We start from the raw sequence: 24,173 nt of genomic DNA, 5'->3' as shown, positions 1-24,173 counted from the left end.
CACAGCCTGGAGAGCCAAACGTGCCCTGGGCTGCATCAGAGGCAGCGTGGGGAGGGGATTCTGCCCCTCTGCTCTGCCCTGCTGAGACCCCACCTGCAGGGCTGCACCAGCTCTGGGGTCCCTGCACAGGAAGGACATGGAGCTGTGGGAGTGAGTCCAGGGGAGGCCACCAGGATGACCAGAGGGATGGAGCAGCTCTCCTACAAGGAAAGGCTGAGATATTTGGGATTCCTGGAGTCACCTAATTACAGCCTTCCAGTACCTAAAGGGAGTCTAAAAGAAAGATGTGGAAAGACTTTTTACAAGACTGTATAGTGACAGGACTACAGTGAAATTTAAAGTAGCTTTAGATTAGATACTGGGAAGATATTCTTTACTGTGAGAGTGGGAAGGGACCCCCACAAGGCTGTCCAAGGAAGTTCCCATCCCTGGAAGCGTTCAAGGCCAGACTGGATGAGGCTTTCAGCAACCTGGTCCAGTGAAAGATGTCCCTGTCCATGGCAGGGGGGTTGGAACCAGATGATTGTAAAAGTCCCTTCCAATCCAGGCCATTCTATGTTTTTATATCTTCATTGGACAAGTGACAGGTGATCTTGATAGCAACAGTACTACCCAATGTCCTTTTATTCTTAGAGGTCTCACACATCTTTTCAAATACAGATTAAGGAAAGAAGACAAAAGAAAGGGGAACTTATCAAAACAGCTGCCCACATAAATAGAAAATATATGGTTGGTACACAGAAATAGTTGTATAAGCAAAATGCAGTGGGAAAATAAACAGGTTTCTATGTGTCTGATGTGACTTAGTTGAAGCACACAAAAAGGCATTCAATTCTAGACATTAACAAAGTTCTCAGAAGTCAAAGTATTCTTACACTATACTGTGTATTACTATTATACACTGGTATGCCACAGCAGACTTTCACTAATCAGTCTATATCATTGGCAATAGCCATGATCCAGTGTAAAAGCTGTTGCCAAAAGGAACCTAGTGGAAATATCTTTCAGTGGCAAAACCTCCCAGAGCAGCTCTTAGACATGCCACAACACATGCACTCAAAATACTTTTTCATGTACAATGCACCGGTTGACAAATATTTTTAAAATTTGAGAAGGAGTACAAGGGATTGCATGCAGTTTGAGATGCTTTTGACAACCTCATCTCATTTTGTAAATCTGAAATATTAATTCAGATGTAAACAGATAGAATGTGAAGAACAGAATTTGCAAGCAAGGGTGTTTATCTGAATCCATATAAAGAAGATGTTACTTCCCTTAAATGTATATCGTGATGCTTCTGCTACCAAAAGATTCTTGAGGATGACAACCCTCTTAGAAATTTTTTCATTGAAGTTCTTCCATCTAACCAACTGCCCTGAGAGATTTCTGTATTTTAATAATGTACATTTCTAGGGAATAATATAACAAGCTGTGTTAAGTAAGTGATAACTACTGGCATTTCCACTGCTTTGGTACTCAGCAAATTCTCTAACAATAGCCATAGATGTACCTTTCACAAAGCTAGAAAATGACCAGAGGGCAGCTGTGCACCAATTAAGAAGCTGCAGAACAGCTAAGCAATGAGCACTTAAACCTCCACGTTTGTCGGCTCAGAATTTATAGGGCACTTACAGGAGCAAAAACTAATGCTACTGTTGTGCAGTTACGAGTAAAATAAAAGGCTTCAATGGTGTTAAAGAGTAAACTGACCTGAAATCCCAACATCCACCATCTGACTTAAGAAAAGGAACAATGAAAACAAAACCAAGACTTGCCACAGTTACTCATTGCTGCCAAAAAGATACAGAGACATCAGTTCTATACATAACAGAAAGTCCATGTACTCAGTCACTGTAGCTGCAGTGTTTAATGTCATCTTCCCTAGAATCAAGGAACAGTGTGATGCAATCACTTGTACATTAAGTGTAATTAGCCAAATGCATGTTTAAATACAGAGTTGCTTAGGAGACAGTCTGTCAGACGTAGTGGGCTGGCCATGGCTGGAGGCCAGTTGCCCACCAAGTCCCTCTATAGGTTTTGTACAACTGTCATAAAAGTAGAAAACAACAACTGAGAGTTTTTGACACTCCACAATTACATAAAAGGCAACTTTGACATATCATATATCATATCTTGGCCTGGGTTGAAAGGGAGCTTAAAGGTCATCTGGTTCCAACCACTTTGCCATGGGCAGGCACCCTCCCCTAGACCAGATTGCTCAGAGCTCCAACCTGGCCTTGAACACTTCCAGGGGTTCAACACTTCCAGGAGCATCCACAATTTCTCTGGGCAGCCAGTTCCAGTGCCTCACAGTAAAGAATATTTTTCTACTATTTAATTTCAGTTTGAAGCCCTTTCCCCCTGTCCTGTCACTACAGGCCTTTGTAAAAAGTCCCTTACCATCTTTCCTCTAAGTTCCCTTCAGGCACTGGAAGGCTGCAATTCGGTCACACCAAAACCTTCTCTTCTGGCTGAACAAACCCAATTCACGAAGATACTAAACAGCAATGGAAGATAATCTCCAATAAGGAGTTTTTTCAGCACAGCATGGCTCTCACTACATTATCTCATTTAATCTCTACATTAGCTTTAAACTGCAAGTTCATTGCACAGCTAGAGAGAAACACTGCAAGTGTACCTGTAAGTGCTGCTGGCAGATCCAGCACTCTGCAGTCTCCTCAGCATGCACCATCAGTCCTTCTCTTGCTCTTCCACATGTTCTCAGTATCTGTTTCCTTAACATTTCTTGAACATAGCTCCACTCCAGTGAGCCATCAGAGACCTGTTTTCTTATTAACACCATTCTGACAAAGCTCATTGATACACATTTTTCTTTTCCTACTTAATAAGGGGATTTGTGGGTTTTTTCTGTTTCCTGTGTGAGGTCTTCATTAGATTCTTGTCTGGTGTTTTTAATTCATTGGCTATTATTACTGTGCCACCTAACAATGCTGGTTCTTTCATATAAAATTTTTTAAAGCTCTTTGTTTTAATTCTCAAAAATTAGATCTCTTACAAAACTTTCTCTGATGATAACAAAAAGTTCTCTATATAAGTAAAATTAAAATTATAAAATCACTTCTATAATTTTGTCCTTCCAAAGACCAGACTGACCCTGGCATTCAACATCTCATCCATGGTCTCTTGGAGCCCATAGACCATTTCTCTAGAGCCCACTAAAGATGAACAAATGGATACCTGTCAGCAAGTTTCAGTATTTGTTAAAATCATCAACTTGGGTGTCTAAGCTCTTCTTACTGCACATACCAGAGATGGTCAACATCTTGCCTGAGAAGAATAACAAGACACTCTTCTCTCACCTAGCCCATTTCCATCAAGGAAACACATCCAAATCTTTCAGTCTCCTCCAAGCACACCAAATTACTATGTTGGTTAGTTACAAGGGCACCTTTCCAGCAGATGAGAGGTGGAGGTTTGGAGCAGTAAAATGAGCTGCATTTAGACCTCCTACTTCCTGGGTAAGTGGTCCCAAACAGCAGGTTATTATGAGACATAATTATAATATTTTGTGATATGGGTAGCAGCAGTCTAGTTTTCAAAGAGAACTGTACAAACCATTTTTCTCTGAGTCATTTTTCAAAATCTCTATGCTTGAAGGACAACTCAGCACACAAATTTAAGGTAAGCTTGCACCTTCCAGAACTCTAGCTCCTGCAGCATTTGGCACTAAAGATGGTGAATTGATCCACATCCAGCAGAGAGAATCGTGGAACACCTCTCAGAAGCAATTTTCAGATGGCTGTTGTGGCCACCACACACTTGTCTGACTGTGGTGTCACTTCAGCCCTTAGCTCTCCTCCACTCACTCCATATTGCACAGCCAGTTCTTGGTTTGGAGTCTGGCATCCAGCTTGGTTTCATGCACGTGCTGTTGGACTGGATCTTTAACAGTCCCTTCCAACCCAAACCATTCTATGATTCAGTGCAGAAGAACACCAAAGTAAACCCTAAAACCCCTCACCATTTGTCATACTGCTCTGTCCTGGCCTCCAGGACGCCCTATGGATCTCCTAAACAATCTTCTGACAAATTTTTGAGGGGGCAGCATGCAAAGAGTCACAGAAGGTAAGGATCCTAGTGTCCAATGGAAAAATTAAGAAACTGGTGCACTGATGAAGTGCTTAAGCAGGCCAACTTCTGTTCTTTTCTTGACTACAAACATCTTATACAAGGCAAAAGACCCAGGACTAGATTTTTCTGAAGAGCCACTTACATGGGTGAGATGACACCTTGCTGGATTTTCAAAACCACCTCTTTCTAAAGCTTCAGGCTTCTAGTAGGTTGTTTTCCTCTTAAGAGTTCTTAAAAAATCTAAACATCCAGCCATGCTCCCTTGCATTTTTCAGTTCCAAATATATACAATAGAATACTTCCAGTACAAAAGTTGGCAGAAGCATTAACAAAGCCTTAGAAATGTTATTAAATATTTTCTCCCTTGTACAGGTGTGTGCACGGCCAAAAACAACAAAAGGCTTTAAACCTTCTGCTGACACTCTCTTGAAGGGCCCTACTCTCATGGCTGAAAACCAGGATGGCCTGTGGCTCGTGCAAACCAGAAGGAAAAAATGAGATTTTAACAATCTGCCAACTAGTTATCAACCAGCTGATGCCTTATGAGCCCAGCCTGTGCCTCTTTTACGAGACTTACTTTTCCAAAATACACCCTAACACTCCTTTCATCAAGGGAAATTAAAAGAGTGAGACCCTGACCACACAGCCTTACGGGAAGTGTGGTTCAGCTGTGAGGTTCAGCCAGTAGTGAAATGCAGTGCAAAGCACAAACTACACTTCCCAAGAGACACCATGAGAATATTTTTGGCTAAACTCTCCTGGTTTTCAGCCAAAATAATTTGACAAAAGGACTGAACTATCCCAGAAAACTGACACTTCTCTTTAAAAAGCTACTCTGCCAAAAGTCTTCCTACTTCAAAAGGATTCTCGTTCAAGAATTTTTGGACAGCCCTAGAGATGACTAAAAAGAGCTTTAGAAACAGTGTAAAGTCACTCAAAATAATCAGAAAAAAATAGTCTTGAACATAGCATACAATTAGAAATTGCACAGATTTCTGCTGCACGTCTCTGTTGACTGTAGAATGATGTCATGTTTCAACTGCTATTAGGACTACGAATTTAACTCACATATTATCTTTCATGTTTTGACTAAAACAATAATTTCATTTTAACAGATACATCTAAGAATTTTATGAAAGAGAGTAAAAACATTTTTGAAATGAATACTCACCTTGTGAGTCTTACTTCTTGTCTACAACACTGGCACACCTTATCTATGCTGCATCAGTAACATACTAAAATTTTAGGGATAGTATAATTTTAAAAGTGTCAACTTTAAATTAGTGTTTGTTTTATATTTTCTGATTACTATAATGCCTTAAATGTTCATGACCATGTAAACAATCACATACATATTAAATACAAAGATCTCAGCTGCAGAGAGGAAAACACAGGGAAGCAGTTTTTACATTTGTAACACTTTGAAAATATTTCAATACCCAAGAATCAAAGTGTATTGGTTTTACACCAGTCCACAAAGGCATAACATTTTCAGTCCAGACATTCTGTTTCACTGTATGACAAGTAAAGTTAGGTATTCTCCACAGTGATTTGATTTTGCTAGAAAACAATCCTCCTCCAAAATTTACACATATGTATGCACAGAGGTCAGAATGGAAACTTGCAAATCCATTATGAATCCTACTTTTCATAGCTCATGACTGAAAAGCAGGCATGTGCCTGGCTGCTTACTAAAGTATGACTTAGTCTCACTCGTTCCTGCTCACTTGGACCAAGATTTTGTATTATTATACACCCTCATATCTCACTAAGAATTTCTGCATGGTACTACTCCCTAAATGATTTGGTTTCCACCAAGATTGCTCTTAATTATCCAGTGATGTAATTCCAGCCCTTACTGGACCTTCACTTCTGCAATGTCAGTCTTCATTCTTTGCTTTGCAGTTATATTAAAAGATCACTTTTCAAAGTGGAAAACAAGACAACTGCCTGCGTCTGTTACCAGGAATTACAGCTCAGGAATGGAGAAAATAAGTTTCAATTGTAGGAGAAGTTAAAATTCATGTACTGTTTTGCCCTTTCCTGCTAAAAGGAAAGCAAGCTCTTCCAATGACATATGTACATTTTAAATACAACCCTCTCCTAAACTAAACTGGCATTCAGTGATCTAACCCACATGGGTGCTTCTCAATAGAAAAGTCCAATGTTATCCAATAGACTCAAGCAAGCTTTTTTCCTTTACCTTCTCCTTCTATTTGGGGATTGCCAATCATATTTTGCTATATACAAAGCAGCTCCCTAACAAATATCCAGACTTTTTCTTCTACATGTTTTTACAGAGTAAAAGCATTAAAGTCTCTTACCTTATGGCTGCTGAGAGAATGGGAACTGCACAATGCTCTGTGCCTGCAGGGACACTGCACAGATGAACCTCATTGCTGCTGTTTACAGAAGTCTGACAGTTTTTAATTTGAAAAGAGGTTGTCTTTTTCTTTTCGACAGTTCAACAAATCAGACAAAACAGTTGCAAGTGTTATCTGTAAACAGCTTCCTGTTTGAAAAAGATCAGCTGTCCTGCAGGACAATAATTAGGGAAGAAGTGTGGGAAAACTGAAGAGGTCCATGATGTAAGCTTTTTATTTTGGGAATGTACTTTTTTGGGAATGCACATTTACTTTCCCCTCCTCCTCTCTAGCAGAGAACCCCTTTTTAACCATTTACATCTATTCAGCTCTAAGCCATGCATGCACATTGCCCCAGCACAACACTTCTCTTGCTTTGCTTCAGTGGATATGAAAACACATGAAATGCAGCACTGAATGTGATCATCTCGTGTGGATAATTAACACACTCTCCCCTTGCTGAAATTCTCTCTATGCTTGCAATTGGCTACACCATTTTTGACTTTAGTAAAACAGGCAGCTGTTTCAGAGCTATGTCTGAACACCCCACAACAATGTAAATACTAAATTATCCACATGGCAGGCATCTTCACAATATTTTGTGGGTTTTTTTAAACACCTTTGATACAACTTTAGTACTATTTCACTCTAGCTTCTAAATAGTTGTAGAAACCTGGTTTTTACCTTAAACAGCTAGACTATTTTGAGGCCTGGATAAATCACAGTACTCCATATACATTCAAGCAGCAAAAAAACTGGGGCCAGTTGATTCTGGAAAGTGGGATTTTGAGAACACCCCCCTCTGTTACAGCAGTTTATACTTCAACAGATATAAATGGCTTCACTCTCCATTTCCAGGGCAAATAGAGAGTATCATTTGTGACTATATCAATTAATACCCTCTGATGAAAAGCTGCTGTATTTGTAAGACTGTAGCTCTGATAGCTACAAAAAAAATCCTGTGAATCATCTGTCTCCATCCATCTCATGCCACTGTTCCCTCCTCTCAGCTCTTCCAGGTAGTAACATTTGAGGGGTCATGCTCTAAGCAAGTACCCAGTGGGCTGGGAGCTTGGATAACCCCAGTATGTGACCTTGAAAACCAGGGCAGGAGCTAAGGGCAGTAGCAGGAGGTTCCTTTCCATTTTCCACATGGAAAGTATCAGAACACAGAAAAGGTTTTAGACTGAGTGCCTAGAGAAAGCTGCAATAGAATCATCTGTGTGTTCACTTCTTTATCACTTTTCAGATCTCTTTTGAGGCGTAGATCCACTCCACTGAGAATTTTGTGCTGTGGTGGGGCTTGCAGTACAAGCTGATGACACAGTACTGATGTACTCTCTTTCTGCTTCGCTCTTGACATTACGTAGCCTCTCTCCCTAAGCCTGGAGAGTGCGGCCTTCTTGCCCATGACAGCTCCTGTTTTGTTAGCCCACAGCACACACTGACCAGCTTTAATGGCAAAGAGAAAAACAGGTACAAAAAGAGGTAGTGATGTCTCAAACTCGGGACTCCCTGTGGATGGCCTACATAGAGGGTTCCATGCTGGACTGCAACCTAGCTACCCTCCTCCACTGCTATGAACTCCTGTATTTTCACACACACCAAATGGTCACGAAGAGTTAAGAACCAATGATCTCTTCCTCAATACATTACCTCAGTAAAGAAAGGGCAAAATGGTAGAACATGAACATAACTGTCTAAGGACCGTGCAACTCTAATTTTAAAGTTCATTTTCTATGCACAAGGCCCCATCAGTTCAGTGGGAGCAGAAGGCAATTAGCAGGACTGGGCCCTTGCAGCACTCTGTTGGCAGAAACTTGCCAAGACAAACATTTTATGTAAAGAATGCGGCAAAGTGAATGTAGTCCAAGCCTTTGAAGATCATATTACCATGGCAAAGACAACTCCATTTACATACATATCTACTCTCCCTGTAAACACAGGAAAATAACTTTGAGGCCAGAAACAGAATTCAATGGAGAAACAGCCATTCAGGGAAAGCTGGTAGAAAAGGTAGGACTCAACACTGGGGAAGCAGAAAAGAAAACAAACATAAATGACCAGTGTTCAAAAGGAAAGGGCAAACACTATAAATGCAGTGAAAGAGCTTTCTCTAGAAAAGGGAGAATAAACAAGCACAGGGTTTTCTTTCACATGAGAGAGAAAGGCATAGTCCCCATACAGAAGGGCATAAGTAACCTTTTCCCACCCCAAAATCCAACTGGAAACTGTGTAGCCATATTGGTGCATCATCCAAATCAGGCTAATATGTGGAAACTGGGGTACTGATGCATGGACCGTGTGGGAGCAGCTTAGGTCATCACAGGTCAGAACAGCTGCTGGTTATTAAGTTCTCTATCATGTTAACATGCCTGTCTTGGATACCCAAGTGTTTGAGCTACCCTTGCTGGAGAGAGAGGGACAGCCTCCAGAGGCCATAGTATACCAGTACAGAGGAACAAGGAGCTCCTGGACAAACTGAAACACAGAAAGGAAGCCTGAAGTGGGTGGAAGCAAGAATGGATAGCTTGGGAGGGGTAGAGATGTCTGAGCAACAAGGGAATGTGTTAGGAAAGCTAACCTGCCCTGAGAGAATTAAATCTGGCCAGGGACATCAAAAGCAAGAAGAAAAGCTTCTTTAGGTACATCAATGATAAAAGGAATACTAAGGCAAATGTGAGTCCTCTCTGCAGGGAAACAGGAGACTCTTTTGACAGGATCAAGAGATGGGACTGTGCAAATCTCATGAAGTTTAACAACACCAAGTGCACTTGGGTTGGGGCAGGCAATCCCAAGCATAAACACAGACTGGGCAGAGAATGGATCCAGAGCAGCCCTGAGAAGAACTTGCTGGCTGATGAGCAGCTACACGTGAGCCAGCCAAGTGCCCTTGCAACCCAGAAATCCAACCATATCCTGGCCTGCATCAAAAGCAGCATTGCCAGCAGGTTGAGGGAAGTGGCTCTGTCCCTCTACTCCTCTCTCATGAGCACCTACCTGCTGTGCTGCATCCAGCTCTGAGACCCCCAACATAGGAAAAATGTGGACCTGTTGGAATGAGTCCAGAGGAGCGCTAATGAACATCATCAGAGCTGGGCTGGAGAACCTTTCTAATGAATACAGGCTGAAAGGGTCAGGCTCCTGAGAGACCTTAGAGCACCTCCCATTACCTAAAGCGTGTAGGGCTAAAAGAAAGCTGGAGAGGATTTTTTACAAGGACATGCAGTCCTTGAGAGAGGAACTTTTTACAAGGACAAGGCAGAAAGGCTTCAAACTGATAGAGGGCAGGTTTATATTAGATACTATGAATTCTTTACTGTGAGACTGGTCAGACACTGGAACAGGTTTCCCAGAGAAGCTGTGGATGCCCCATGCCTGGAGATGCTCAAGGCCAGGTTGGATGGAGCTTTAAACAATCTTATTCTAGAGGAAGGTATCCCTGCCCACAGCTAGGAGGGCTAGAGTAGATAATCCTTAAGGTCCCTTGAAACCCAGACCATTCTATATTTCTATACAGCAAGACACCAGTTGGGCCAGCTACTTCTGCTTGATCCACTACACAATTTTTCTTCAACCTCTAAATCCAGGGTAAATACCACATTGACACAACTACAAATGGAATTCTTGGATTCAAACCAAACCAAAACCATGCAGATAAAATCCAACTGGTTGTAAAAGGACAATAAAAAGTTTTTAGAAAACAGAAAAAAATATGCTAATACATTTTGGGAGCATCCAGGAAATTTTTTCTACACTTTTCATAGTTAGTTAGCATTATCTTTCTATCTGTAAGAGGATTAAACACAACACCTATTTAAAACACAATGGTTATTAAAAAATCTTAAGAGAAGATGACAAGGCTCCGATTTTCCCTTTGGTTTAGCAAAGCATGCAATGGTATCAGCATTTCCTAATCAGATTTTTCCAAAGGATTAAAATTTCCAATACCCAAACTCTTTAAAAAATCAGTACCTGAGATGAGTTGCAGGAGCTCAGTTTATTCTAGGCATCACAAATGCTGTTGTAGTTATTGAAAGTAAGAGCTGACTCAGTAAGCAGCCCCTTTTAGGCCTCCCAGGACATCCCCAAGAAACTCCAAAAAGTAGCAAGGAGACAGAGCAGATAGAGGACTCCTCCATGGTACAAGCATGCACACAAGCATGCCAAGTGCAACCCCTCCTCTGCTCCCAGGGCAGCACAATGATGTGTCCTATTCCCTTTGCTTCACAGAACAGTATCTGTTTGGCCAAGAAAATAGGAAACAACTTCATTAAGTGTTAAGACAGTCCTGGTAAAACACAGCCTGTAGATCTGTCTCTGTGAAGATATCCACCTGCCATCTGACTATCTTAGCACTGCCCCAGCATCTCTGTGGGTAGAGAGCAAAGCTCTCCTTCCCACCTCTTCTGTGCAGTGCATGAGATGTAAGGTGGGAAAGATCAGTGTGGCCACACCAATACAGTATTAACTTTATTTGTAACTGTGTAAAACCTGGCCTTCTACTTTATTAGCAATGTGGAACTATTTTATTTTTTTTCATAAAAAATTTTAAGCAGCATTCACTGCAGCAATTGTGCTTTTTCTGTTAGTCATCTCTAAAACTAGCATAATCTCCTCAGTGCTTGGATTTAATTCTATTTTTGCTGCTCCAGGGGCAGATCACAACTGAGCCACACATGTTAACTCAATAGACAATAATTAGAAATGTTATCTATTAATCATTTAACAACACCAAGTAGCAACTGCATGACACTAAACTTATGATTTTCCTGAAAATAAGAAAGAGTAACTGGAAGGTAGAAGAGATACATGAACTCAAACTTAACAAATCCAACAAACTTTCTCCTCTTGATGGTAATGCATAAATAAGATCCTCTACTTGCATCTCTGTAGGAAACAGAGCACTAGTACATAGATGTTCATGTCAGCAGGGTTTTCACAGGAGCACCCTTAAGGCAGGCAGCAAGGGGCAGGGTAAAGGCACTTTGTTAAAGAGCAGTGAATTATTCACACTGATCAGTGCTGCAGTCAGCCCCTACTGGACACAGGCAAATTCACACTCCCTCATCAGCTTCACCATCAACCTTCATTTTATGAGCCTTCATAACTTTCTGTAATCAACATCTTTTTTTCTGTCATTCTGATAAACGTCCAGTGGCCTAGGCAGCACATCCCACAAACTAGAGAAAGCGTAGCTTTTCAGCATTGCTCTGACCTTCAGATGTAACTGAGAATCAAACTCAGGCCTATCGCTTGGAAAATTCAGGAAAAACAAAGGAATAGGAAATTAATTATTTCAGTCCATAATGCAGAAGTGATGGGATTTCCTTTGAATGCTGCTTGGCATGAGATCATACACTGAAACTCACCAGCTGTTCCCATTTACACTCAAGAGGCACTACTCAGACATGATGTTATCATATATCAAGTTGCCCTATTAATAAAAGATAGGTCAAGCACTTACCACCCAAAACTTCAGGCAAGTTCTGTTATACTACAATTGTGACACATCTGTATACCTTTCTGAAGAAGAATCACCAGGGATCAGACCTCCTCATAGGCAAAAATATTTGAAGACATTTTGAAAGAATTCATATGAAATAAATAATTGAAGCTTTAAGATCAGGCGAATGTCTCATGAGCAATTAACAGATGTAAAGCCCTTACTTCTCATTTGGAGCTGCTACAGGAAAGAACCTCAGTATATGGCTGTGTTTGCACATTGGTAGTACCCACATATTATTGCTGCAGTCTTGGTACAGAACACCCCACCACTCTTTCACCCAGAGCAGCTGACAGAACTCGTGATCAATCACACGTTCAGAGTTCAACTGTGCCAGCATGTGAAAGGTATGGGAAAAGTCTAGCATCATCTCACATGGAGTTTGCTTAGGTTAAGGTAACATTTGACACCAGCATTCCAGCAGCCTCATTAGCACTTGACCAGATGGCATCAAACTGACTTTCCAGATTGCAGGCATGCACTTAGTATGCTTGTCAAGGGACAGAGGGAGTTGTCTGACTGTATCACTGACACAAACACACGAGGGAGTCTGTAAAGAGAGGTAAACTAAGACTAAAGTCCTTTGCAAGCACACAGCCTTCTATTTTTATGCCACAAAAATTCACCTCGTCTTGTAGTTTAATTGATGTAAAAGCCATAGAGCTTTGACAGTGTTATCCTTTCCCTCAAAGAATTTGCTTACGGGGCCATCGTGAGCCTTTGCATATCATATAGTTCAAGAGGGCTTGCAACAAGAGCCAAGAAAAATCTATAGCCAGCTGGCAATGCCTGGGAACGTTTGCAATCTTTCAGTTCAGTTTACTGGATTTATCCTCCCCCGCTCACCCCCTCCCAGGGCTTCAAAAGAAACTCGACTGACATTTTTATTACTATGAAGAGATGAAACCTGAGTTACATTTCCCCATAAAGCAGGAAATGCTGTCTAGCAAAGCCTGCTGAGGATCACCTCTCCTTGCAGAGGTTCCACAGCCCCAGCAGACTCACCAGCCTTTAACTAAAGGTAGTTAACATCTGCTAAGTCTCCAAATACTCCCCAAGCTGCTTCTTCAGCCCACACCAGGCAAGGTCTACTTGCACAGGCTGCCATCTGTGACTGTTTTAGAGGAAAGCTTCCTAATGTGTCTGACTCAAGACTATTTTTGGGGGACTAGACAAGGTGGCATTTCCAATCTGAATAATATCCATTTTTGCAATGAAAACTTGAATTCAAAAGTTATGGGTCCTCTACTGTAAGATCTTTTACAATTATTCTCCACACAAACAGACAGGATTCAGGGTTATTATATACCTGCCAACTCCTCTCATCTAATTCTAAGGGAAGCTGATGCATTCGCTTCTGCTGAATCATTCAAGATGAACAATAAGTAGTCAAGGAATAAATAAGAAGTTATACCCCAGAGACAGAAGTTTGAAAAGGAGATAGGAAAAGGCCTTAAGGTAAACAAACTTCTTCAAAGATACAGCCTGCTTTTTGTGCAAAACCTCAAGCCTTGTCAGCAAGTAACAGGAAATTAACTACTAATTGCAACAGGGCAGGTTTTCCTTCTCTTTGCATTCCTGGCATCAACAGTAACAGCACAGTGCTATCTGTCCTGCCCTACTAAGTCATGCTTAAATTTTGAAGTCTTAATTTTTCAATGCAAAAGCAATGCAGAACTTGTTTTAACCTTTTAGCTCTCCATAGCTAGAGGCATCAAATGGGAAGCAACCAAAACTACTGTAAATGGAAAAGGGAAGTAAAGATACAAAGATACTCAGTGGTACTTCTCCATCTACCCTCAGGTAGAAAAATGCCAGTTATTAAGTGCTCCTGTCACACAACTTGGTCCCAACTTAGCTCTTCACTTATCAGACTGACTCCAAAATTAGTTGTCTTCTACTGTGATCAATTAAACACTTACTCTTAATACTATGTTTAGTACAATCAGGTAGTAAATTCATGTAATTAGCTCAGAACTTTAAATGACCAACATCACCCTGAGCTTGTGTAAAGGGTTCTTGTTGAAGATACTGAATATCTTTATTCACAGATATTCACCCACAGATACTGAAGTCAAAAGTGTTGTGCTTCTGAGACACTGTCAGCCTTCAGACACTGATGCATCTAGTTCTTCCCCACCTCTCCCTGTATCACTGAGCATGTAGAGAACCATGTTAAAACAATCTAAAAAAATATTTCTGAAAGCAAGATGAATACCTAAAAAACCTGTCATTTTTGTCCAGTGATATAGTCAAGCACTCAGAAGTAAAAATTCCTTCCCATTTCAGTCTGAAAGGTGAGAAGCTACAGAGCCTGCTTTTAGGTAAGAACTCGTAAGGAATGCTGCCAATTAGAGCAAGTTAAGTTACCTCAAAAATCAACCTATACCTCCCCCACCCCATTTCCTAGGAATTCAAACCCCTTATCCACATGTCATTTCTACACATTTCATAAGTCACACACCACCTGCTAGTTGACTTCTTCCAGTGTCAGGAACAGGTAGGTCTCCAACTGATATCTTGTGTGCAAAACTCAGAGGAGTTCCATTGTTCTACAGTAATTTTCCTTATTTCCCCCAGCTGAGATTTGGAATGCTTAGGTTCTTCAGTATGAATTCTTTTTGCAGGCTCTGGACTCTTTTTGTCCAGTTGTGTTGCAATAGTGCCAAGAAAAACCCAAGAGGGCTACCATTAAAATGGTAGCTGGGGAGTTAATACTTTGATTCACAGGTGTCACTCTCCAGACAGCAGAGAAGTCCCATGAACCAGTTAATCCCCATCTGTGTTTATGGAATTCAAAATTGAAATGAAATTACTCTGTTATATGAATAGTTGTTTATTCAGCCATTTTTTGCATTTTACAGCTGGAATTCTGGAAATTCAAACACCACATCTTTGCCTGTGAGCTTCTTGTACACACCAGAAAATGTTTCCACCTGTGAAGACAAATAAATCTTGCTTATACATGCTGTGTAAACAAATTACTCTAAGTAAACATACTTAAGGTACTATACTATTTGCCAGTGTATCTCCACTCTGGGGCCAATTATTTTCTTCTATATTAAGGCAGCTGAGGATTTACACAAAAGATACATTTCCTCTAGAGTATATGGGCTCTCTTTGATTTTCAACAATGTGAGACCCTAAGAGCTGAGCAGGCCTGAACACAAGCCTCCCATTTCAGAAAAAGATCAAGCCAAGTGCAGGCTTTACTGAGCACATGTGTTTCAGGTCAAAACGAAATGCTTCACTTGAAAAACAACAAAAACACAAACCAACCAACCCAAACAACCCCTATTCATACAAAAAACCAAATAAAACACTCTCTGGTCCCATGAGGGAACCAATATAACTACTTCATAATCTAGGGGCTTTGGCAAGTTGAACTAGAGCTTTAGCCCAAAACTGTTTTGCCTCTATTTCAGCACCAAATACAAACCAAAGCATCTCCACAAGCCAAAAGGCAAGTCTTTTCCTGTATCTCTAAGCAGTCTCTTGGGGATATCAGAATGTCCCCCCCACTTGCATGAGAAAGTAAGTTTTTTTTTAATTTACCTTGTGTTCAACATTGTTCTGTTGTGCTTTGTCCAGATGGACTTTTATAAGCCTGCTGCCGTCCAGTTTCACGCGGATTCTCTTGCCCACGATTTCACTGGGGAAGACCAGGTCCTCAAGAATGGCATCGTGCACTGCAGTAAGTGTACGGCTGAAATGCCACATTTAGAGCATTAAAACACATCCTCGTGGAAAATTCCAGTTTGACAAGGTTTAAATCTTCCATAGCATGCTCTGGCTGAAAATTCAGAGGCGTTTTCTCTCTTTAATGCCACAGTGTGACAATACAGCACTATCACAGGGCATGCAAAAAGAAAAGCTGAATTCTACAGAGTGCAGAAACTTAATGACTGCACAAGAAAAAGTAGCCAGGATTCTGACCTTCTAGACCACACACTGATTTGCGGCAAGAGCCCTAAAACATACTTTATTTCTACACATTTAATAAAAATTTAAATCAAAACCAAATTGCTCCATCTGCAACTCTGCCAGAGACACTGACTGGAAAAGTTTAAGTGGACAAGTATCCTCAGCTGCACAGAGTACATTCATGGGAGACTCAGTTTTGGAAACACCGATTTCTTTATCTGCCTAAAGCCAAGCAGCTTAGAAGACCAATGTAATACAGAAAAAGACTAGCTGGCCAATTGAGTCCATACTTAGAAGACTATTTGAAATCTACATGTGTGTTCCTGAACTGTCCAGAATTGAGCCAACGCGAGAAAAGGTGGCCCAGGTTGTTTTACATGAGTCTAGATGGATTACTAAATCTGCAGCATCCTAATCCAGTTTCAGGGCAGTATCACTAGTAACCAACACCTGTGTCTACAGCAGCACTTCACACCTGCCCACACTGGCATAGCTAAGGGAGACAGACAGACATCCACAACAACACAGCAGCCTGATCTCATCTCAGGCTGAGACAGGGGCAGTCCTGCACACTGGCCCTTCCTCATGCAGAAAGTGGCAGCGTGCTACTCAGACACAAATGCCAACTTCTCTAACTACTGTGCAGTGCTAATTTTAAAAGAACACAGGCAGAGTCTTCCAAAGGCAGGACTGCAGCTAAATTAGTATTGTGAAACTGTCCTTTTAAAATCCATGCCTGAAGACTGCAAAATACAGTAACACATGACACAGGTATAATACTGGGGGAGCAGGGAGAAGCTACAAGACATGCCACATGTCATAGAGGACAAACCTTTAAGACACAGACTTACATAATGACATAGCAACATACAGATGAGGCACTGACATCCACAGAGACGTAGCAGTGTTGCATGTCTAGCAATCCAGTGACTAGATGAGAGCAGGGAGGCCATTTAACACAAATGACTATACTATTGCTATCAAATTCATATCCAGAGGGACTAGTACTCATACCTACACCCCTCCTCAGCCACTCTCTCCCTCATTGCATCCCCTTCAGTGTGCCAGCCTTGACTTCTGCACACAGTCTAACATGTGATGTGGAAGAGGCTCTTCCTACAACTTAAAAGAAAATAGTTCTTGTCAGCACACTGTGGTAACAGAGACAGCAGGTTGGGTTCCTTAAGCCAGCACTGACAGCTAAAAATTTGCTACAGCTGTAGCTGGAAATACAAATAGAGTGCTAAGAAATGCAACACAGTGCCCAAAGGTGACCTTTCTACTGAACACTTTTAGCAGTCAAATGACAGATACAAAGCAGTACTTCAAGCAGTAGGAGAAAGGACAAGACCAGCCAATCACTTAAATGACTTCTCAAAAACTCAACTAACCATTACTTGACTAAACTACCAGGCACAAAAGAAGGCTGTCATACTGAATCAGTATCATTTACCAACCTTCTCGGACGCTTTTGCTTGTTTTTTGTGCGGCTTTTTCTTGTTGGCTTGGGCAGAATCCTTCTCTGTTAAGGCAAGAGAAGAACAAAAAGGCATTTCTCAGTATTTGGTGGTTACAATGAACTCAGAAACATGCACCTTTTTCTCCCACACTAGAAACCAATGCATGAAAAGCCAAAAAGGTAGACTTAAGTATGCTGAAAGTTACATCAGCATTAGAAACTAGAGAACTAGAGTTGCCTGCAGAAAGTGGTGTGCTGTACTGTTATATTTTTTAATTACTACTCTTGTATTCAGGGCACTGAAATAGCAGACTTGTACTTTATCTCCTCTCTCCAAGAATACAACCACAGTATTTTACTATGTCTCATCAGCACTGTGAACACACTTCTTTGGGAACAGAAATCCCAGGGAATTTCAAACTTCTGTCAGACTGAGCCTCTGGTGCAAACCAGAGTAGTGCACTGAGTTCCACAGACAGCTAGGTGACATCTGAGATTGAAATTCAAGTTTTACTGGTAAGATCTATTGCACAATCCAGATCAAATCCTGGCTTAAATATAACCTGTTCCAAAATTAGGATCTAAATGTTAGGTCAGTAAAACTTATTTTCTACTTTCCTACTGCAAGTGTAGACATTTTAAAACATTCTAGATGCAGTTTTAGCCACCTGCAGTATTTTCTACCATCACATCACAGCTTCTCCATGACTGTATTCATGATGGGGCTACCATTATCCAAACTGGGTCATGTCACACTCAAAATCACATGTTCCCTTCTAAAATAGATTACTGAATTGATAAGGAATTCTCAAGGGATTACAGAATCACAGAATCTAAAAAAATCACTGAATATGCTGAGTTGGAAGAGAAGGACAAGGACCATCGAGTCCATCTGCTGGCCCTGCACAGAACATCCCCACAAGTCAGACCACGTGCCAGAAAGTAATGCAGAAACATCTCACAGCACTCTGTCAGGCTGGTGCTGCGACCATTCCCTAGGGGAACCTGTTCCAGTGCCCAACCACCCTCTGGGTCAAGAACCTTTAGGTGAAGTGAACCAGAGGCACTTCATTCAAATAAATCCTCTTGGTCATATAAAGACTCAGGGTAAGGTGCTCTGGCTCTAAGAATTGCATTAAAAATTTTCAGCTAGCTTCATTTTAACCAATTTTCCACTCTGCAGACAGATTCCTAGTTTGTCCAACCCTTAAGTACTGCCCATAGATCCCTCCAACACCTTTTCACCTTAGCTCCTGCCATATATTTAGAACTTGCATGAGTTTTTTTTCCTCCTTTCCTAGTAAATTAAATTTTAAGTGCCTAGATTGCCTCAGTGTAGCAAAGCTCCTATTAATATTTGCTCCCTTTTATTTTAAGCTTTGTGTGTCAAACTTCTGAAGGAGTAAGGGTGGCCAGAGCAAAAAAGTAATATCCTTCATGAAACAACTTTGCATCTCACCAAGTTTCCACTGCTGCCAGCTGAAAACATTTTAGCTAACATCCACCAGATGCTCATTACATTTCCTGCTGGTACAATGAATTACTATCACTGTTACCTTGAATGGGTAATGCAACACTGGAACATGCCTGAGTCTGGACTAGATCACCCCCAGATATCCCTTCAAGTCACCACTTTTGTGATTCTAAGGGGTTTTTTACCTGAGCAATGAACACCACATGTTTTCCACTAAACTTCTTCTCCAGCTCCCGGACTAGCCGCACCTGAATCTTCTGGAAGGACTTCAGCTGAGGAACTGGTACAAAGATAATGATGGCTTTTCTGCCACCACCTACTTCAATTTCCTGAAACAAAAGTACAAAGTAAGCATTAACTGAGGGTTGAGAAGTAATGTTTGGTTTGACCATGAATCCTGAGCACAGGTATTGATAGTCTTGCTTCTGACTCCGTGGGGCAGGGAGTGCCTCAGAGAGCAGTACCTGCCTTAATGCTCTACAGAGAAAGCACTGACACAAAAACTTTTATCAGAGTACTTGTTCCGCTGTGGAGGAGTGATTGGGCCATAAATCCCACCACCCCTTTCAGAATCACATCCTCTGAACAGCAAGTCCCATTCCTTCTGAAAGATGAGACTCAGGTGCTCGTGCAACTATACTGAATGTTTACTATCCCTTCTGCATTTGTGCTAATACAAAGTTTCAAAAATTAGTTGCCTCTAATGCAGACTTCAAAGTTTAGGGAAACAAATCTTTTAATCTACTGCTTCATGGAAATCACCCCTGTCAGCCACTTGCCTAGGACTGCATTCCTACTCAATCAAAACATGTCACCCCTCCAAATACCAACAGGATTACAATACACTAGGACAGGTTACTTCTCCCCTGGTTTGTCTCTCCAGTAGTTAAACCCAAAGTCTGCATAGGCTTACAAGGCACTTCTCCCATGGAACTGGCTGCAGACACATCCTCATTTCCCAACAGAATGGAAGGATGGATTGTTGTTCACCAGCTACCTTCTCATATGAGCCAATTCAGATGCCCGTGGGAGATTTCTCACAAATAAAATCAAGCAGCTAAGTAAACAACAAAGACTTTTCTGAAAGCATTTCACTAAGGACAGGTGGCATTGCTGTACTTCCAGACAGATGTGGTTTCTTCTGAAGGCCATTCAGCTCATACATGATACATGCTGCTTTCTGCATTCCCAGACTTTTAACTCGACTCTAAGCAGTCAGGCTCCTGTGTCTGTATACTGGTGAGGCTGGGCAAAAACCAAAGGCAGCCCAATAAAGTTTCTGATTGCAGTGACCTGCTTCATTGCTGCCATCCAGTCTCCCAGGCTGACAAATTCTAACACTAACTTTCCTTCTCCTTTCCCACCAATTGCCGCCTTCTTTTTCTTTCTTGATGTTTCAGCTGCCTGCACGATCTAAAACTAGAAATGTCCAAGGAGACTAAGCTACACTATCAAGTCAGTCCATTGCCTCAATCCATCTACTAACTGCACCTAAGAGATTCAAACAATTTTGTTTTTTATGAAGAGTATTGCAGTTTATGTTTTCAAGTTTCTGTAACACCTACATTTCCAGCCAGTATCTACATGCAAAAAGGAAGTTTCACACCCCAAACCCAGTCTGCAGAGACATAAAGTAGAATCATTGTTTTCAGATCAGCTCCTAAGAAAAACACTACTACAGAATCCTACAACACTAGCAGCAAATACCAGAAGATAAGCTACAGCAGCACATAACAAAACTATCACAGGCCACAAGGCTTAAGTCACCATTCACCTAGTACATTAATATCCCCAAAAATTAAACATACACAGAACAAGTCACCACCCAGCTGTCAGTGGAGAAGGTCCAGCCTACCTTAGCTGCTGTGATGTTCAACTCCCGCAGCTGAGCCTTTAAGTCGGAGTTCATTTCCAACTCCAGCAGAGCCTACAAAAGTGAAGTTGTGGAATAATCCATTACACACACTTCAGTTCATGAGAACACCTGAGACCAAAGTGTGTCCACAGTGCCAAAGAGCAGGTATAGACTCTTAACCACAGTCAGTATCAAAGACTTAACTTCCTGTAAGACATACCAACATCCAACAAGTTTAACTAATGGAAACAGAGGAGGACTCAGTTCCCAAATAAAACTAGGAAAGAAAACACGTTGGCAGGATTATCCTCAAAGTTTAGGGTCTGGACAACTATGTCCATAACTTGAAGTGAGCTACCAAAGAGAATAAGGAAAAGCCACGTACCTGGGATATACCAGACTCGAATTCATCTGGCTTTTCGCCATTAGGCTTCACAATCTTGGCGCTAGAGCTGAACATGGCCTTTCTGCAACGCAAAAGAACACTCTGGCTGTCACCAAGCACGTGTCACCTGCTCCAAACACAGCCAGGACTCCCCAGTCCGGCTGCGCAGCCACACGCTCCAGAACTAAGCCAGAGGCCGCCCCACGGGCCGGGCCAGCCCCAGCACGCCGCACCAGGGGTGACGACCAGGCCACAGGAACAGCGTCCCAGGGAGCGCGGGGCCTGCCCACCTCGGGGCCCGCTGCAAGGCCCCGGCAGCCCGGGAAGCGGCCCCACCACGCACAGAGCCCCACGAGCGGCTCCACGGGCCAGCGGCACTCCCGGGCCCGCTCCCGGCCCCGGCCCCTCCTCCCGCAGGGCGCCGCCGGCCGAGGGAGGAGGGAAACCCCGCCGGCTGGCCACCCCCGGCCCCGGGCGCCTCGGCGGCCATCGGGCCCCGGGCTGGCGGTAATCGGGCGCATCCCGACGCCGCGGTGCCGCGGGGGGCTCCGCTCCACTCCCGGTCCCGTATCGCGGCGGCCCCGGCGGGGAAACGGCGGCCCCGGCCCGGGCACCCACCTCGCTCCGCGCCGGCCAGGAAAAGGGGGAGCTCTCGCGAGAGCAGCACAGATCGCGGCCCGGGAAGGCGCTGGCCCCGCCCACCCGAGTGAAGCCAGAGCCGGAAGAAGGGCAGGGCGGGCGCCGCGAGCACACCGCGAATCCGCGGCAGTGAAGCCCGAGCGGACATTTAGGGTCCTGGCGCGGGGGGGCGCGGGCTGGCACATGCGCAGTGCCGAGGAGCACGGTGCCCTCCCGGCCCGCCTCAGCCCTTTGCGTTTGCTGCGGCAGGGAGCGAGGGAGAGGCGGGAGAGCCTCCTCTGCTCGGCTCTGTCCCTCGCTGTTACGCCGCGCCCTCGCCGTGGGCCGCCCCTGCCGCACCTCTCGCAGCAGAACTTTCGGCCGGTGGTGTCGAAATGGTGTGAAGAGCCGCCAGAATGTCGTCCTTGGCACCGCGGTGCCCTCGGTGTGTGCAGCCCGATGAGGAAGCGCGGCTCTGCCCGCGCCGCGGAGCTCCCCCTCTCCCCCCTTCCCTCTCCCTCTCCCTCCCTCCCTCCCGCCAGAGCTGTGCAGGACGGCAGCAGCCGCCGCTCGAACAACAGTGGGAGAGTGGATGGTGTTTTTCCCTGCCCTCTCCGTTACACCATTCCACGTTAATTCAGTGCTTTGGGAGTTCACCCTTTCAGGGCGGAACAGACGTGACGGAGCAGGGCTGGCACAGTCACCCCCGGCCTGCAGCGAGGGGCAAGAGCCGTGGCAAAACCCATGCCAGGGAGCGTGCTGGCATCCCGGGAGTGTGGGCAATCGCCTGCCAGCACAGGGCAGCCTGGCTTTGGTTTTTATTTGCCTCTGTAAACGTGACCTGTCTGTTGCTTCCGCTAAGACAGTGTCCCAGTGATCACAGTTACCAGACTGTTATTAGACTAGAAATAATGCATGAGTCTTCAGCTGTGTTCAGGTACTACTAACTCAAGATGAGCGTTCTGGGGTCTCTGTCATCAGTGGAAGCACTATTATATACTGTGTTATTATCTAACAACACTTGCACACTGATAAATAGAACAAGCTGTACTTTTTAATTTCGAAAGAAGTGACTTGCATGTTGATTCATGTAGAAGTGCCTGGCTCTATATCTATCTGAAGTGGAGCTAAAACCATGCCTCAACAAAAATTCCCCATCTTGACATTTCCCTGTTGGCTGATTTAGATTTTTTGTTCAAGGGTAAGTCCCACTTGGAGGCAGGTGTGCAACTCACCTGTCCAGGGATGTTAGGCCCAGGAATGGGGTTCAGAGCACTGGTTCTGTGCTTGGATTCCCTGGATTACTCCAAGAGCAGCCAGCTTAAGCTTATAGAAACACGATTGCTATTATCATGTAATGCTGTGTGTAGTCTCTCACTTTACAAAATGTAATAATGGAGTAATAAACCCTTGTAAACAAAAAACTGACAAAGACACCAGCATCCGACACTAAACAACCTTAGCATCTGCAAAATGCAGCTCATCATGTTTTCTAACATTTGTGGACTTTTCACTAAATTTATGATAGCCAGAAAACGGATTGTTCAGTGCTGTTTTTGTCCCAAGTCACTCTTCTTTCCTAGCATTAAGTCAATGAATGGGAAAAACTGCTCAGCTCATACTGATGGCCAGGATTAGTATTTATAGAGATTTGGTTTGGCTAAACAATAGTGATCAGGACCTGATTGAAGAGTACCAAAAAGAAAAATAACATGGAATCGTCTTCTCAGTCCAGCAGTATGCACTCAGTTTATACTGAGAAACCACGCATGAGAGGGAGAAAGAGCAGGTGATGTGTGGGTGGATCAAAACATGACTGTTCAGAGCATTAATGAATAAAGATGAGACTATCTGCAGCTTCCCATCTCTACATTGTGAGTGCTGAGCAGACCAGGAGGCTGCATAATGGCAACGAGGAAAAAAGGTGTAGAGAGATGTTTCCTCTGGGACACTGAATTTATGTTAGGAGAAGATGTAGAGTGATTAGTGTGCCTGGTACCCAATAATGCCTGGTAGTCAAAATATCTGACAGGTTTTTAAGAACCACTGTGGACCTGTGTGATCTTTAAAAGAAGTTATGTCACTACAAAGTAATGCAAGAAGGTTCTTATGCCATTCAGTCTCAGAATGGGCACGATGAAGAAGTGGAAAGAATAAATTAGTCAGATGTGTAACAAAAGTATCCCAACAGCAGTAGGATGCAATGAGTATATGAAGTCTCACGAATGTGTTGGAAGAAGTACAGAAAATGCAGTAATTATATTTTCATACAGCCCTGACCAAGTTGTTTCTCAGTTCCGCCAAGGCCTGTCAAATACCTAAAGTCTTCAGGTTTGGGGGTTTTTTAAGAGAAATGTTATCCAATTAATACACATAGTAATTATGTGTAATGTTGAGCCCATTTGTTGGTTTTGCAACAAGGCAAAATTAATGCCAATGTTTCACATTCCTGGCATTTTACTGGGCCACCCTTGTAGATCTGGACACAGCACTCTGC

The 24,173-nt window shown here is 43.0% G+C and overlaps 2 protein-coding genes across 5 annotated transcripts in view; both read right to left on the bottom strand.

The window, feature by feature from the left end:
* COLEC11 (collectin subfamily member 11) overlaps positions 1 to 14,683 on the bottom strand; it is a 45,381-nt gene extending 30,698 nt beyond the window's left edge. The window contains exon 1 of one of the 4 annotated variants that reach the window (XM_063150800.1): positions 14,429 to 14,683. The gene's annotated coding sequence lies outside the window, so the exon portion shown is untranslated. Of the gene's footprint in view, positions 1 to 6,416; positions 7,239 to 14,428 lie in introns of those variants that run through there. The other 3 variants (XM_063150802.1, XM_063150798.1, XM_063150801.1) reach the window with 3 other exon arrangements.
* A 98-nt stretch (positions 14,684 to 14,781) lies between these two features.
* Positions 14,782 to 21,747, bottom strand: RPS7 (ribosomal protein S7). Its single transcript, XM_063150803.1, has 7 exons — positions 21,677 to 21,747; positions 21,059 to 21,140; positions 20,674 to 20,745; positions 19,004 to 19,147; positions 17,343 to 17,407; positions 15,517 to 15,667; positions 14,782 to 14,897 (listed from the first exon to the last, which is right to left on the bottom strand). The coding sequence occupies exons 2-7, from the start codon at positions 21,131 to 21,133 to the stop codon at positions 14,820 to 14,822; spliced, it is 585 nt and encodes a 194-aa protein (XP_063006873.1). The 5' UTR covers positions 21,134 to 21,140; positions 21,677 to 21,747; the 3' UTR covers positions 14,782 to 14,819.
* Between the last annotated feature and the right edge of the window lie 2,426 nt (positions 21,748 to 24,173).

The sequence above is a fragment of the Melospiza melodia genome, chromosome 3 (assembly GCF_035770615.1).
Source record: "Melospiza melodia melodia isolate bMelMel2 chromosome 3, bMelMel2.pri, whole genome shotgun sequence".
Taxonomy (NCBI): domain Eukaryota; kingdom Metazoa; phylum Chordata; class Aves; order Passeriformes; family Passerellidae; genus Melospiza; species Melospiza melodia.
This window is presented reverse-complemented; position numbering and strand designations above follow the sequence as displayed.

Excerpts from the sequence above, each read along its gene's own strand:
- RPS7 (XM_063150803.1), bottom strand. The coding sequence starts at position 21,133 with ATGTTCAGCTCTAGCGCCAAGATTGTGAAGCCTAATGGCGAAAAGCCA. Across the intron at positions 19,148-20,673 it reads TGAACATCACAGCAGCTAAG|GAAATTGAAGTAGGTGGTGG; the intron begins GTAGGCTGGACC and ends CTTTTGTTTCAG. Across the intron at positions 15,668-17,342 it reads AAGCAAAAGCGTCCGAGAAG|CCGTACACTTACTGCAGTGC; the intron begins GTTGGTAAATGA and ends GTGGCATTTCAG.